This window comes from Saimiri boliviensis, chromosome 1 (assembly GCF_048565385.1).
Source record: "Saimiri boliviensis isolate mSaiBol1 chromosome 1, mSaiBol1.pri, whole genome shotgun sequence".
In the NCBI taxonomy this organism is placed as follows: Eukaryota; Metazoa; Chordata; class Mammalia; order Primates; family Cebidae; genus Saimiri; species Saimiri boliviensis.
The window spans coordinates 168,199,424-168,214,459 of record NC_133449.1 but is presented as its reverse complement, the minus strand read 5'-3'; the positions used below and the strand labels follow the sequence as shown (position 1 = coordinate 168,214,459).

The following is a 15,036-nucleotide window of genomic DNA, read 5'->3' as shown; positions in this document are numbered from 1 at the left end:
TGCCTTGATACAAGTGTGTTTTGTACGTTTCCTTGTATAGTTTTACATATATACGTGTGTCTATATATAAGTATATATGTGTGCACATTTACAATAGAGGATTATGAGGGCAATGTTCTTAAGACTATCTTTGAGGCCAGGCACGGTGGCTCACACCTGTAATCCCAGCATTTTGGGAGGCCAAGGCGGGTGGATCATGAGGTCCAGGACATCGAGACCATCCTGGCAAAACCCTATCTCTAATAAAATACAAATTTTTATCTGAACATGGTGGTGAACACCTGTAGTCCCAGCTACTCGGGAGGCTGAGGCAGAGGAATTGCTTGAACCCAGGAGGTGGAGATTGCAGTGAGCAGAGATTGCACCACTACACTCCAGCCTGGTGACAAAGCAAGACTCCATCTAAAAAAAAAAAAAAAAAAAAAAAAGACTCTCTTTGAGTTCCACACAAACTGAACCTTCCCCAGCCATTAGTCAGGAGTGCAAAATCAAAAAGTAACCAGGCAAGATTTCTAATCTAAGCAATGTCAGACTATCTTGTTGTGGGTGAACCTTCCCAGAAGAAACAATTCTTAGTCAAAATATTCATAGCACATCTGTGTGAAGGTATTGGAGGCATTACAAAAGCAATGAGGTTCCAGGGTGAAGACTCTGTAGGGGAGTGTGGAGAGGTGACCCCAGAAAGAGCCGCATTTCTCCCTGAAGCATTTGCTGCTTCCCAGAAGCAGCCAGGGGCCGAGCAGCTGAGTGGCCTCTTAGGACTGGAGAACCGAGACTGGAGTTCAGGGCCCACCAAGGACAAGGGAAAACACCCAAGGACTTGGGAAACACCCCAGTCACACTTCAACAAAAAAAGCTGAAATTAAGAAAAAAAGAACTGAAAGAATAAAAATTATCCCAGATGGAAATATGGAGAAACAGAAATGAATGAAATAACAAAAAGAATTGGTAACCCTAAATGGAAATTGACTATAAAGCAACAGTAAAGTTTTCCAGGGAATAAAATATAAAGAGATATAATAATTAAAAGCATGGTAACAGGAGTATATAAGTTAAGGCAGCAGTAAATGGAACTAAAATCTTTCAAGGTATTTCATTGCCCAGGAAGTGGAACAAGTAGTTTATAAGTTGAGGATGCAAATTGCAAACCATAAAAACAATTCCAAAAGAATGCACAACTAACAAGCTAACAGAGCAGGGAAATGGAATTCCAAAAACTACTTAATCCAAAAGTAGGCAAAAAAAAAAAAAAAAAAAAAAAAAGAGAGAGAGAGAGAGAGAAAAGAAACAACTGAAGAGTCAAAAGGAAAATAGTCACCTGGTATACTTAAACTCAAATATATGATGATTCATTAAATGTTCAAATTAGCATTATTATCAGACTTTATTTTTAAGTATATGATACAAGAGACATACCTTAAATATAAAAGAACAGAAATCTTTGAAACAAAAAGTCAGAAAAGGATATACCACATAAACACTAACAAAAGAACTCCAGTATAGCTACACTAACATCTGACAAAATAGATTTGAGGGCAAGAAGCATTACTAGAGATAAAGAAGGACGTGTTCATAGTGATAAAAGGGTCAATCTGCCAGGAGATATATAATCATCCTAAATCTGTATACATCTAGTAGCATAGCTTCAAAATACACAAGGCAAAAATTGACAGACCCAAAGATGACGTATTCAAAGTGTTGGCTGGAGATTTTAACACTGCTCTCTTAGTAACGAGCAAGCAAAAAATTGGCAAGAATACTATGCCAAAAAATTAGATAACCTAGATGAAATGGGCAAATTCTTAGAAATACACGAGCTATTAAAACTGGCTCAAGAAGAAATAGAAAATCTGAATAGACCTACAACAAGTAAAGAGATTAAATCAATAATTAGAATAAAAAATTTAAAAGGCCAGGTGTGGTGCCTCACACCTGTAATCCCAGCAATTTGGGAAGCCAAGTTGAGAAGATCACTTGAGCCCAGAAGTTTGAGACCAGCCTGGGCAACATAGGAGACCTTGTCTCTACAAAAAAAAAAAAAAAAGAAAGAAAGAAAAAGAAAGAAAGAAGAAAAGAAAAGAAAGAAAATTAGCTGGGCATTGTGGCACATGCCTGTGGGCCCAGCTACTCAGGAAGCTGAAGTGAAAGAATTACTTGAGCCCAGGAGATTGAGGCTGCAGTGAGCCAGGATCATACCATTGCACTCCAACCTGGGCAACAGAGAGACCCTGTCTAAAAAAAAATACCACTATCAAGAGATGAAAAACAACCCACAGAGTGAGAAAAAATATTTGTAAATCAAATATCTACTAAGGGCCTAGTATCTAGGATACATTTATAAAGAACTCAAAGAATACAACAACAAAAGACAAACTAATTTTAAAATGAATGAAGGACTTGAATAGACATATCTCCAGAGAAAATATATTTTAAATGGCTAAAAAGCACATGAAAAAATGCTCAACATCACTAATCATTAGGGAAACACAAGTCCAAACCACAGTGAGATACCACTTCACATCCGCTAGGATGGCTACCTTTTTTTTTTTTTTTTTTTTTTCCAAAAAACAAAAAAGGGTTGGTGAAGATGGAAAGAAATCAGAACTCTGCACACTGGTGGTGGAAAATGTAAACTGGTTCAGCCAACAGTTGGGCACTTCCTCAAAAAGTTACGTGTAAAATCATCCTATGACCCAGTAAGTCCTAGGTATATACCCCCCAAAAATGAAAACAGGTATTCAGACAAAAACTTGTACATGAATGTTCATAGCAGCACTATTCACGATCACTAGAAGATGGAAACAACCCAAATATCCATCAACAGATTAACAGATAAACAAAATGTGGGATATCCATACAATGGAATATTAGTCACCCATGAAAAATGAACTACTAAGACATGCTATGACGTAAATGAACCTTGAAAACATGCTAAATGAAAGAAGCCAGTCACAACAGGCCACATATTGTGCGATACCACTCATGAAATATCTATAATAGATGAATTCACAGAGACAGAAAGCAAATTAGCATTAGCCAGGGGCCAGGTGGAGGAGGAAATGGGGTATGACCTCTGAGGGGTATGGGGTTTCCTTTTGGGGTGATGAAGATGTTCAGAAACTAGACAATGGCAACAACTGCACACCACTGTGAAAGTTCTTAGTGCCACTAAATTGTAATCTTTAAAATAGTTAAAATGGTTACGTTTCGTAACAAGAAAGTAAATCAGTAAGGATATACATGATTTTTACAACACATATAGACACCTTATTGGCACGTGCAGAACATTATGACCAACAACCACAGAATAGATTCTTTTCAAGTCCACATGAAACATTCACTAAAATTTATCTTTCTTAGGACCAAAAAGCAAGATGCATGCACAGAAGTAAAATTATACTGGGTAAGTTGTCTTCTGTAAAATACAATACTCATAACGACAGCTAGTCAAAAAGACATGTACCCACATCATCCCAAAGCCCAAGGGAGGTCCATGATTTGGGGCCTCTGAGTTCCCGCTTCCCCCTCTCCCTCCCACCCCATTTGGATCAACAGGGCCTTCCAGGCTTTCCTAAGCCCTTGGACTTCTTCCTCTGTCTCCCAGCAGAGGAAAGTCAAAGTGGGTCCAACAACAGCCCCATCCCAAGGCCTGACCCTGGCACTCTCAGGCCAGGGCTACCATCTTCCCAAACTTATCTCCTTGCCCAGAAGAGAGGCTGGATGGGTACAGAGTGATGCCCAGGCCATTGTCCAGGTAGTAAAACTGTGTCACTGCCTTTGGCCCCACAGGAGCCAGGCCTTTTCCCACAAGTCTGACTTCCATGTGCAGTCCTGAGGTCAGAACAATGCTAGCCTGTCTTTAAGGCTCATTCCAGAAGCAGGATGAGGCAGGACAAGCAGAAAGAAAGCAGACATCACCCTTAAGGAGGAGGGCGGGACTGATCAAAGCTCCTATGAACAGAAAAACCCTTGCTTGCCACCATTTGCAAATCTAGGCTGACCCTTAATTGTACTTGGTATCCCCTTAAGGTTCTTGTATGAGGCTCTGTCACCATCTGAGAATGCACAGACCCCTGCAGCCCTCGGGATAACATCCAAAGCCCTGGCCTGTCCCTCCAGCCCTCCATATCCATCCCCAACGTGCCTTGCCAGCAACTCCTGCTGTTGCCATTCTTCAGGCAACCCAAGATTGGAGAGAAATTAAGCTATTCCTGAAAAACAACTAATCTTTGTTTCAACTTGAGCTCTCCTGGAATGACGTCTTCCACCCACCCCTCCCTGTTTGTTTGCCTCAGCCCTGGTGGTTCTCCCTCCCTTACCCCAGCCTTCAGTCCACTCACCAGTGCCATAGGCTGTGCATCCAAAATACCTCTGGAATTTCTCTCCTGGTCTCCGTTTCCAATTCTAACCCACTCTGCCATCTCCTCAGGGCTGGAGCTTGCAAATCACCATTCCCTGACATCCCCCTACTCAGTGCTTCCCAGGCTCATTTGCTGATCCGTCACCACCCATCATCACCCATCATCCCCAGCATCCGCACCATCTCAAAAATCCCCATTTCAGGCCGGGCACGGTGGCTCAAGTCTGTAATCCCAGCACTTTGGGAGGCTGAGGCGGGTGGATCACGAGGTCAAGAGATCGAGACCATCCTGGTCAACACGGTGAAACCCCGTCTCTACTAAAAATACAAAAAACTAGCTGAGTGTGGTGGCGCGTGCCTGTAATCCCAGCTACTTAGGAGGCTGAGGCAGGAGAATTGCCTGAGCCCAGGAGGCAGAGGTTGCGGTGAGCCGAGATCGTGCCATTGCACTCCAGCCTAGGTAACAAAAACAAAACTCCGTCTCAAAAAAAAAAAAAAAAAATCCCCATTTCAAATACAAACTCCTGACCCCCATCTCCTGCTCTTCCACCTCTTTCCCCATTCTCTAGAACCCTCACTCCAACAGCCCTTTGATCCTCTGTTGAGATCTGATACAGTGTGGCCCTGTGTCCCCACCCAAATCTCATCTCGAATTATAATCCCCACGTGTCAAGGGAAGCAGGTGACTGGATCATGGAGGTGGTTTCCCCCATGCTGTTCTTGTGATAGTGAGTGAGTTCTCAGGAGATCTGATGGTTTTATAAGTGTTTGGAAGTTCCTCCTACATTCTTCTCTCTCCTGCCATCTCGTGAAGAAGATACCTACTTCCCCTTCCGCCACGATTGTAAGCTTCCTGAGGCCTCCCCAGCTATGTGGAATTGTGAGTCAATTAAGCCTCTTTCCCTTACAAATTACCCAATCTCAGGGAAGTTCTTTATAGCAGTGTGAAAATGGACTAACACAAGATCCAAAGGACCTCACTTTCTTTTCTATCCAGTTTAGTTTCCAGGCCCCATCAATAACCACTTCTCTGCAAACCTCTCTCTTGTCCCTTTCTGCTTCTGTCATATTTGCCTAGAAAAAGCCCAGTACTGATGAAACCCAACTGATTTCCTATACTGTAACTGTATCCAAGTTCAACCAAATATACTTGCAGGACACACAGCTGTGCTAACTGGTCCCATTTTATGTCTATGACCACAGTCACATAGGCATGGAGACCTCCTGACACAGCCACATTTCCTACGTTTGCTCTTCATCCTCCAAAATGACCATGGCACACCTTTTCCTTTCCCTTAAGCCTCAAAGTGCCTGTAATAGACACTGCGGCTCTCTCTCTCCAAAACCTCTTTCCTATTATGTACTAGCAATGAGGTGTGGGTAGGGAAGAATGACCCCACCTTCCAGCTCAGAGCTAGCCCCTGGGTCACTTCATTCCTCCTGCCACAGAGATTGATTCGGTTAACCTAGGCTTTTTCCAGCTGTCCCATGGTACTCCCTGGTGCCTTCTCTCTCCTGCAGTGATAGCGTCTTGTCTGCTGAGTTGATCCTGGTGGCACACGCACAAGGTTGGGCTGTTTTAACATCAGACTCACCGCCGGCTCCTTTCAGGCCCCCACACACAGCCAAACACCGCAGAAGCTGTCTATGGCCACCACACCCTCACGTCCTGAACTCATCTCACCCACTTCAACCTGGCAGCTGTCCTCTCCACTCCACCTAAGGTGCTCTTCAAAAGGTCTCCAATGACCTTGACTAGCCCGCAGATGACCGCTCCAACCCCAAAGGGCACTTTCATGCCGTCACCTTACTTGACCTCATGGCAGCCTTTTATACAGTTGGCCACTCACTCCCTTCTCCTCAAAATGCTGGCTTGTCTGGACTTCAGAAATGCCACATACTCCTGGGTTTCCTCTGACTTCCCGGATGCGCTGCAGTCTCTCCCACTCCTCTGCCTGGCCTCTGTATAACACTGAGCCCCCGGGCTTAGCCATCAGCTTGTTCTCTCCGCAGGGGCATGGCAATCAGCCAGTCCCATAGCTTTGAATTCCACCCCACCCCATCTCCATCTTCAAACTGGGCCCAGACTCATCCAACTTGCCGCCCCTTTGGTTCCCCACACTGATGTCCAGAGGCATCTCAAACCTCAAACAACGGGTCAAAAGCAGGACTCAAGTCTGCCTCTCCCACTTGCCATCCCTACACAGAAGTTTCTTCCCCATCTCAGGAAATGGTGCCCCCAGCTAGCCAAATGTCAAAGGCACCCTTGCTCCTCTCTTTCACTGATCAACCCCATCAGCAAGTCCTGTGAGACTCAGTCCTGAAAGGTGTCCCTCATCAGTCCCTGCTCTCCACATTCACCACTCAGTCTACCCATGCCACCATCATCTCCCACCTGGACCATAACCTAACACCACTATGGAAACCGTTCTGCAGCTCCTCAAAAACTTAAACACAGCACAACCAGATATATGACCCAGAAAGTCCACTCCCAGGTAGAAACACCAAAGAACTGAAAACAGGTGTTCAAATGAAAACTTGTACACAAATGTTCACAGCCGCGCTATTCCCAACAGCCACAAGGTGGAAACCAGCCCTGCTGCTGCTGGCCCCATTGCCTGGAATGCGTGATCCCAGATCTTTCCATGGTTGGCTCCTGCTGATCCAGGTCTCTGCCCAAACCTTGCAGGTCCTCCCGGGCCCCCAGTCCAGACCCCACCACACCTTCCTGTGTATGCCCTTCACGGAACCAGCACTACTTGTAATCGCTTGCTCACTTCTGTGTTGTCCACCTCCTGTAACAGACGGGGCTCCCTTTCCTGTCTTGTTCATGGAACACAGAAGGCACTCAGAAGACAGGATTGTTGTTGAGCCTCCAACCCGGGGGTCCCAGCGCCCCTCCTATGCAAAGCCTCCCCAGGTCCTCAACCAGACTGTGCTTATCTCAGGAGCATGCCTACAGCCCGACAGCCCCTTACTGCGTCCTGGTCGGACCAGAGCTCTTTCTGTGGGCACCAGCAGGGCCCCTGTTCCTGAGATCCCCACAACCCCTAGGCCTCAGTCCCTGCTTGATGAATGACAGGGGCAGAGAAGGAGGCAAGGGGAAAAGTGCAAAGCATCAGGTGCTCTGAAGAGTTCCCAGTAACTGCAACCACCAGACCTTGGTCATGAGCCTTACTTCCCATTCTTTATACACTGGGACTTTATCATGGGGAAACTGAGGTGCAGTGAAGTAAGTTAACTTGTCTCAGGCCACAGAGCCTTCATGTAGAGCAGAAGAGAACACAGCCTCAGAACCTGTGCTCCTGATCTCTGAGCAGTACTGTGTAAAGAGAGAGATGAAATCCTCAGTGTCTGTTTGCTGCAAACATGAACAGTCCTCCCAGTCCACTTCTGATCTATGAAGTGCTGACATTTCTCCCCAGCTGTGGCATCAATGTGAGACCAAGCCAGCTAAGGCCCATCAAGCTCTGAGGTGCTCTTGGCCCAGGGTTCACTGGACAGTGGCTGCCGCCCTCCTTAGCAGCTCTTAGCCATAGGGAGGAGCAAACAGGGGTTGGTCCAGCAGAGACAGTCCTGAGATTGCTCACAGGCCCAGCCAGGGGTGGGGACAGGCAGCGAGGGGCATGCTGAGTGCTCCTTTTAAAGCAGGCTAGCAACACCTGCTCGCTGTCAATAAACAGAGGACGCAGTCTGGGGGAACATCCACAGGCTTGCGGACTTTGGCGCTGGGTGACATTTATGTGGAACGCATCTTCTCTCTTGTTCCACACTTAGGTTGCCTGCCCAAGTGGACTTGGCCAAAGCTGCTGCACATTTGCTCCTCCTGACACAGGCACTGAGGCTCTGGCCCTCCCCAAGCCAGGTGCCCCAGTGCACTCTTGAGCCCAGGCTACCAGTAGACTGGGCCTTCACAATCTCACCTTCCAGGGGTCTGCAGGCTGGGTCTTCCAGCTTGCCCTCATTTCAATTTTCACAGCAATGAGGAACACTATTGTTCTTTTTCTGTAACAATATTCTTCATAATAAAATCCTTACTAGGTGTCAGACCTTGCCCCTTGGTGCCGCGTATATTACCTCTCAGTCCTGCCCATGACAACGTGGAGAGATCATTATTCCCACCACACGGATATAGATCCTGAGGCTCAGAGAGGGCCAATGCTTGCCCAGGGTCACACAGCTACCACGTGGAGGCAAGAGCAGAATCTGAAGTAAGTCGGGTCTATCCCAGCTCTTTCTTTCACCACCATATCCCCTGGACTTCCTGGTTAACACGCTGGCCTGTTGCCCCCTGAGTCACTGAGCTATTCCCTACCTAGCAGGGAGCTCCAACCACCCTGGGTGAGCAATGATGGGGCAGTGATTGGGTGGAGCCAGATGGTGATGGGGGACACAGACAGGCAACATGATGAGGGGGACCTGGGCACACAGGGCATGCACACCACTAGCTACACTTACCACCTACAAGGGCAAGAGAGCCCAGAGGGGGTCCCGGAGCAGACAGAGGAAAGAAGAAGGAGTTATTGAGCCACGAGAAGCACTGAGACAGCCTGGGGCCTGGACCAGACACAGCCTCACAGCCTGGGCATCCCACACCAGTCACTTCACTGCTTGGCCTGGTGGGGGCTGGGGGGTTGGGAGGGGCTGCCCTGGGCATGGTATTTCAATGCCATAGACTGCATTCAGGCTTGCAGGACAGGTGCAAAAAGGGCACATGATCTCTTAGCTTGGACAAGGAGCACACATCTGTGGCTCATCTTAAACTCCCGTGACCCAGCTGCCCTCACTGCCCTACATGGGGGTGAGGACTCAGGCGGATCGCTGGGGGATGAAACTAGGGTGAGGTCAATTAGAAGCCAAGCTGCCCAATCCCCAGGGCTTGAAAAGAAGCCTGGCCACTGAGTGAGAGGTCTCAAGAAGGGGCTGGAATCAACACAAGATGGGTCCCTGAGAGGACACACGACCCCGCCCCCCATCTCCCCAACTCACGTGGCCGTGCAGGTCTGTGTTGAGCAGCATCAGGGCACAGGTGAGCGTGTGGATCCCATCTGAGTCACAGACAGTGGCACTCTCAGTGTGAGGGCCCACCTCTTCCCACCCCGTCTCCTGACGGAACCCGCCAGGAAGTCTTGGACACAGAGGGAGGCCAGCCGCCTGCCAAACTCACCTCAGAGGCCAGGGACTGTGTGATGCCCCTGGTCCGCCCCCACTGCAGGGCCCAAGTCACATGCCTGCCCCAGGAGCCTGACCATCCTGGACCCACTCTGCCCCAGACTCCTGCCTCCTGTGGCCAAACTCACCTGGAACCTCAGACTGAGGAATGGCTCTGAGCCCCCAGCCCTGCCCCTGCATTGGCCTGTATCTCTCCCAATAATGGGCCTCGTCTGGGACTTGGGCCCATCTATTGGGCAAGCCCTGTCCCTAAGAGGACTCCGACCTAGACCTCCACCACGTCGGGACAGCCACCACACCGGGACAGCCACCACACCAACAGTCAGCACCACGACAGGGACTGCAGGAGAAGGAAGAGCCACAGGACTGAATCCCGAGGCTGGAGGACTTCCAGGCAGTAGGAGGAGAACAGGCAAGACTGTGCCTTGCTCAGCAGGCAGACCCTGTGCCATAGTTTACTCAATTAGCATTCACTGAGCACCTACTGCATGCAGAGGACAAACCATGTGGGCCTGGCAATGGGACTGAAGTGCCAGGAGGACCGGGGTGGGAGGGGGCCAGGGCCTGGCTGAGTGGGGTGGGAGGGGTCGGGCAGAGTGGGCAGGGCGCCATACCTTCCGAGGTGCTGTCGTCAGGGTTGCACTGGCAGTACCGGCGGGAGAAGTGTGTGAGGACCCGCTCACGCTCTTGTGTCTCCCCCATCAGCGGGAAGGCCTTCAAGAATGTTCTGGAAGGCAATTCAAAGCTGCTGAGGGCAGTCTGAATCCTCACCCAGAGTTAGACCACCCCCCCGCCCCCGACCACGCACACACACACCACACACTCGCCCCAGCGGGCCAGGGCTCCAGTGCCCAACTCTCTGGGTCTGGACATTCTCCACGCTCGGAAGCCCTGGCCCCCAGGATGGCCTCTGGAGTGCTAAGGCCAGGGGACCTGGTAAGCTTTAGAGTTTCAGTCCTCATCGCCCTCCAGGGACCTACCTTCTGGAAGTAGGCAGAGGACAGATGGTGAAGAGCAAAGACAGAAGAGCACCTCAGCACCAGCCCTTCTTCAGGGCAGATGCCCACTCCTTGGCCCTCCCCTACAGCTGGGCCCTGTCCACGCCTGCCCTTCAGAATGCTCCTCCTCAGTCATTCCCTCTCTTTCATATGCCACAGCTGAACCTCAGGCCCAACCCTGTCCCCCTACTTCTCCCTTCCCCACCCCAAGTCTGAGCTGCCACCAAGTCCTGACAGTTTCTTCTTCAACCTCAACCTTAATTCTCCACCACTGCCACCATCCTCATCATGTGCCCAGGACAATGGGGCCACCCCTGCACCCAGTACCTCTTCTCTGCAGACACCAAGTTGTCTTTCCAAATAGACATGCAGGCAGGACTCACTGCTGCTTAAAACCCATCACTGGCTCCTTGGAACCCTCGGAATAGCACCCAGGCTCCTCATGTCATGGCCATGTTCGCTGCCCAGACTACCCTCCTGTACCTCCAACCTGGCACCCGCCTGCTGCCTTCACACCCTGAACAGAACAGGCATTTCACTATTCAGTGCCTCAGAGCAGTATCGCCACCACCAAACTTTCGGGCTGTCCCTAGGGGCAGCCTCACCACTGCCCATCCTCCCCCACATCTTGGCACCACCAGCCCTTCTACTCTACCCTCTGTGCAGCCTCTCTCACCAACCCTTCCCATCTGCCCAAGCTCATGCTTGTTCTCTCCCACCTGACCCTCTTCAGAAGCCTTCACGCCTCTGAAGGCCACCAGTATACTGGCACCAGTGTTGGCTCTCAGAATGTTGCTTTACAGCCAGTACTTCTGTGGCTCCCCAGCACCTGCACAGTTGAGCGTCGGTATTGCGCTGGCATACAAGGCACTCAGTCCAGCACCCATATCTCCGATTATGAGCTGAACCAAGGAGCACCTTCCCTGACCAATCTTCCTCATTCTGATGCAATCTTTACAACTCAGCTCAGAATACAGTAGCTTACAGCACACCAACACTTCCACTGAGAACAATAAAAACCATGAGTTTCCTCAAGCTGTGGGAAAATTGCTGACACAACAAAGACCAAAAGGGCCAAGATTCTAGAGAGGAGAGAATTGCAGAGAGGTAGTCTGACCCTTCTGCGGCTGCTTTTTCCCTGGGGGCACTGCTGATTATGGGCACAGGCAAGAGGCAGGGCATTGGGTGGAATCAAAAAGCTGGAGACTTCAAGGGCTGTAAACACATGGCCACTTTTCTCTTTGAGATATTTGCTGAATTTCAGAGATATAAAAGATATAAAAGGCAGGAAACTAAAAGGCTAAGCAGGCCCTCTGAGAAGTAGAGGGATTTTTGTTGTTCTTGTAGCGGGGGCAGTGTTGCTGCACTGAAAAGACAAAATTAGGCTTCAGAGCCCACAAGGGGGTTTGCCATACTCAACACCCCAGGCTCCCAGTAGAAAACTCTGAGGGCCTCTACCCTATGATCAGAGCAACCCCTGAGCTATACCAAACTTCAGGGCAACCTTGATTAGATTAGGACTGCATCCCCATACCCTTTCTAACTGCCTAGCAAAGGACAAGGTAAACCCTCTCTGGAGGAACACAGAATAATCTAGAACCACTATAATTCTATACAAAGTATACAGCATCCGATTTTTTTAAGAGTTACTAAGCATGCAAAGCGACAGGATATATGATAGAAAATCAAGAGAAAAAAAAGAGATTCTAGAAACAGATACAGATGATTCAGATGAGAGATACTGGAGTCAGCAGCAAGGGCTTTACAAGTGGTATGTTCAAAAAAAGACAGGGAAAGATGGAGAAAATAATGGAAAAGATGGATAATTCCCCTAGGGAATTAGAATCTATTTTTTAAATTTTTTAATAACACGGAAATTCTAGAAATGAAAAATACAACAAATTTAAAACTCACTAAATGGGTTCAAAACCCGTTTATGCCTAGTGTTCCATTATTGGAATGCTAAGCATGTGAGAGTTACTTATACCCTACTTACTGCTCAAGGTCATCAACAAGGTCTGATTTTGCAATTCAGAAAATTGCAACCTCAGGCATAAATGGGTTAATGACATATTAGACACAGAAAAAGAGTGAATGAAGTAAAAACAGGTCAACAGAAAATATCCCAACAGAAGCAGAGAAAAAAGAATGGAAATTACTTTGTGTGTGTGTTTTTGTTTGCTTGTTTATTTGAGATAGGGTTTCACTCTGTCACCCAGGCTGGAGTGAGTGATGCAACCATGGCTCACTGCAGCCTCAGCCTCCCCGGGCTCAGGCGATCCTCCCACCTCAGCCTCCTGAGTAGCTGGGACTACAGGCATGCACCACCATGCCTGGCTAATTTTTCTACTTTCTGTAGAGACTGGGCCTCCCTATGTTGTCCAGGCTATTCTGAAACTCCTGGCCTCAGGTAATCTTCTGGCCTTGGCCTCCCAAAGTGCTGGGATTACAGGTATAAGCCACCGTGCCCAGCCAGAAATTACATTTTTTACAAGTGTAAGAGACATGTGGAACGCAGTAAAAAGGTCTAACATGCATGAATCACCCCACCCCTTAGCACCGAGACGAATCCATCTCTCCTAGGGCCTGGCCAGTATCTGCCCAGCCAGCCCCTGCCACCAGAGCCTCCTAGATACTACAGGACTGCACCCATCCATTCTACCCTCCTGCTCCCTGGAACCTGCAATTGGCCCTCCTGAGGTCTACTCCCTGGGTCCAAACACCAATAGAGTTGAAATCAAATCCCATTTTACCATCTCCTCCCTCGATGACAGTGAGAAAGTCTCTACCCTTCTGGCACATAGTTTCTTCATTTGAAAAAATAGGAATGATAATGCCTACCTTACAGGGGTACTGAGGATGCGTGAGCAAGGTGAGTAAAGACCTGGAGCATCCCGCAGGCAGGAAGTGCTCAATACAGGCAAGTCCTGCGCCTCCCTTCCTCTCCTAGAGTCGAGGCTACATTTCCACCCTCCTCACATCTAACAGCTACCACAGAGGGGGCACTCGCCCAACTGCTGAACTGTTGCTGCTCCTATGGCTTCTTCCCCACAGCCTCACCGGGGATCAAAAGACTTGCCCAAGGCTGCACAGCAAGTTTATGGTAGAGCTGACATGAGAATACAGATGTGCAGCCTGTACCCCTTGTGGGCACTTCCCATCCCAGCCCCACTGACCTGAGTGCTCGGTCCAGAGTCAAGCCCGAGAAGTCGAAGAAACTGAGGTACTCCCCGGCCACCAGCCTGCTAAACTCGTTGCTGCCAGGAGAGTATGGAATGTCTGTTAGAAGCACGGTCCCACCCAACGATGACAGAATCGTAGGTGTTACTTTAGGAGTAGGGCCCAGGGTACCCTGACCGACTCATCCCCAAGACCTGCTCAACCCCTAAGCTACTGGCCAGTTGGGCCGTAATGTTCAACCTTGGTCTAAGAGTGTCAGGAAGGCTTCCTGGAGGAGGCACTGTCTCAATCAACACAGGGAATTAAGAGCTAATCAGAAGAAAGGAGTAGGGGTGAGATGATGCAGTGTCCCCAGGGAGGAAACTGCACGACGTGTCCAAGAAGCTACCAGCAGGGCCATGTGGCCAGAACCTAAAGGGCAGGAATGAGGCTGCAAGAGTTGAGGCCAGGGCCAGGGCCTGCAGCCAGGGGAAAGACCGGGACTTGATTCAGAAGGGTTAAAGTGGGCCGGGCGCAGTGGCTCACGCCGATAATCCCAGCCCTTTGGGAGGCTGAGGCGGGTGGATCACGAGGTCAAGAGATCGAGACCATCCTGGTCAACATGATGAAACCCCGTCTCTACTAAAAATACAAAAAATTAGCTGGGCATGGTGGCGCGTGCCTGTAATCCCAGCTACTCGGGAGGCTGAGGCAGGAGAATTGCCTGAACCCAGGAGGCAGAGGTTGCGGTGAGCCAAGATCGTGCCATTGCACTCCAGCCTGAGTAACAAGAGTAAAACTCCATCTCAAAAAAAAAAAAAAAAAAAAAAAAAGGGTTAAAGCAGGATGGTCAGTTTGTATTTTGGAACACGCCACCTGCTGACTGGAGACCCACAGTAGGCTACAGTAGTTGTCCAGAGAGAGACAGAAGGGATGGGAAGAAGAGAGATTTAGGGGGCGGAACCCACAAGACACAGAGATGGAATGGGCATAAGGCATGGCCAAGAAGGTGGTCCCCTGAGGGAGATGTCAGACTTCAAGACAAGGCATCCGTGTGAGAGTTATCAATCCACAGCTGGTCAGTAACAGTGCAGGGTAAGGCTGAACCCATACAAGAGGAGAGGGCACAGACAGGCTAGCAAGCCCAGAGCCCCGAATCAGGGTGAGGACCCAGGAGCGACCCAGCGAAGGAGGCTGAGAGCCAGCAGCCAGAGGTGGGGTGTGTTGTCCTGCAGGCCAACAAGGAGAGGGTTTCAAGAAGACTGGCATGAGGAATTCTTGTCAAAAACTAGAACAAATTTCCACCTGATTCTAATTAAGCCTGGAGCTCACCCATCCATTTGCAGG

At 49.1% G+C, this 15,036-nt stretch overlaps 1 protein-coding gene across 6 annotated transcripts in view; it reads right to left on the bottom strand.

Moving 5' to 3' along the window:
- Nucleotides 1-15,036, bottom strand: part of PSD2 (pleckstrin and Sec7 domain containing 2) — an 89,253-nt gene that overhangs the window by 12,013 nt on the left and 62,204 nt on the right. For 4 of the 6 annotated variants that reach the window (XM_074380258.1, XM_074380272.1, XM_074380266.1 and 1 more), the window contains 3 exons: nt 13,707-13,787; nt 10,147-10,259; nt 9,348-9,408 (listed from right to left, as the gene is read on the bottom strand). In XM_074380258.1, coding sequence (XP_074236359.1) covers nt 9,348-9,408; nt 10,147-10,259; nt 13,707-13,787 — 255 coding nt within the window. The remainder of the gene's footprint in view (nt 1-9,347; nt 9,409-10,146; nt 10,260-13,706; nt 13,788-15,036) is intronic. The other 2 variants (XM_010344462.3, XM_039468281.2) reach the window with 1 other exon arrangement.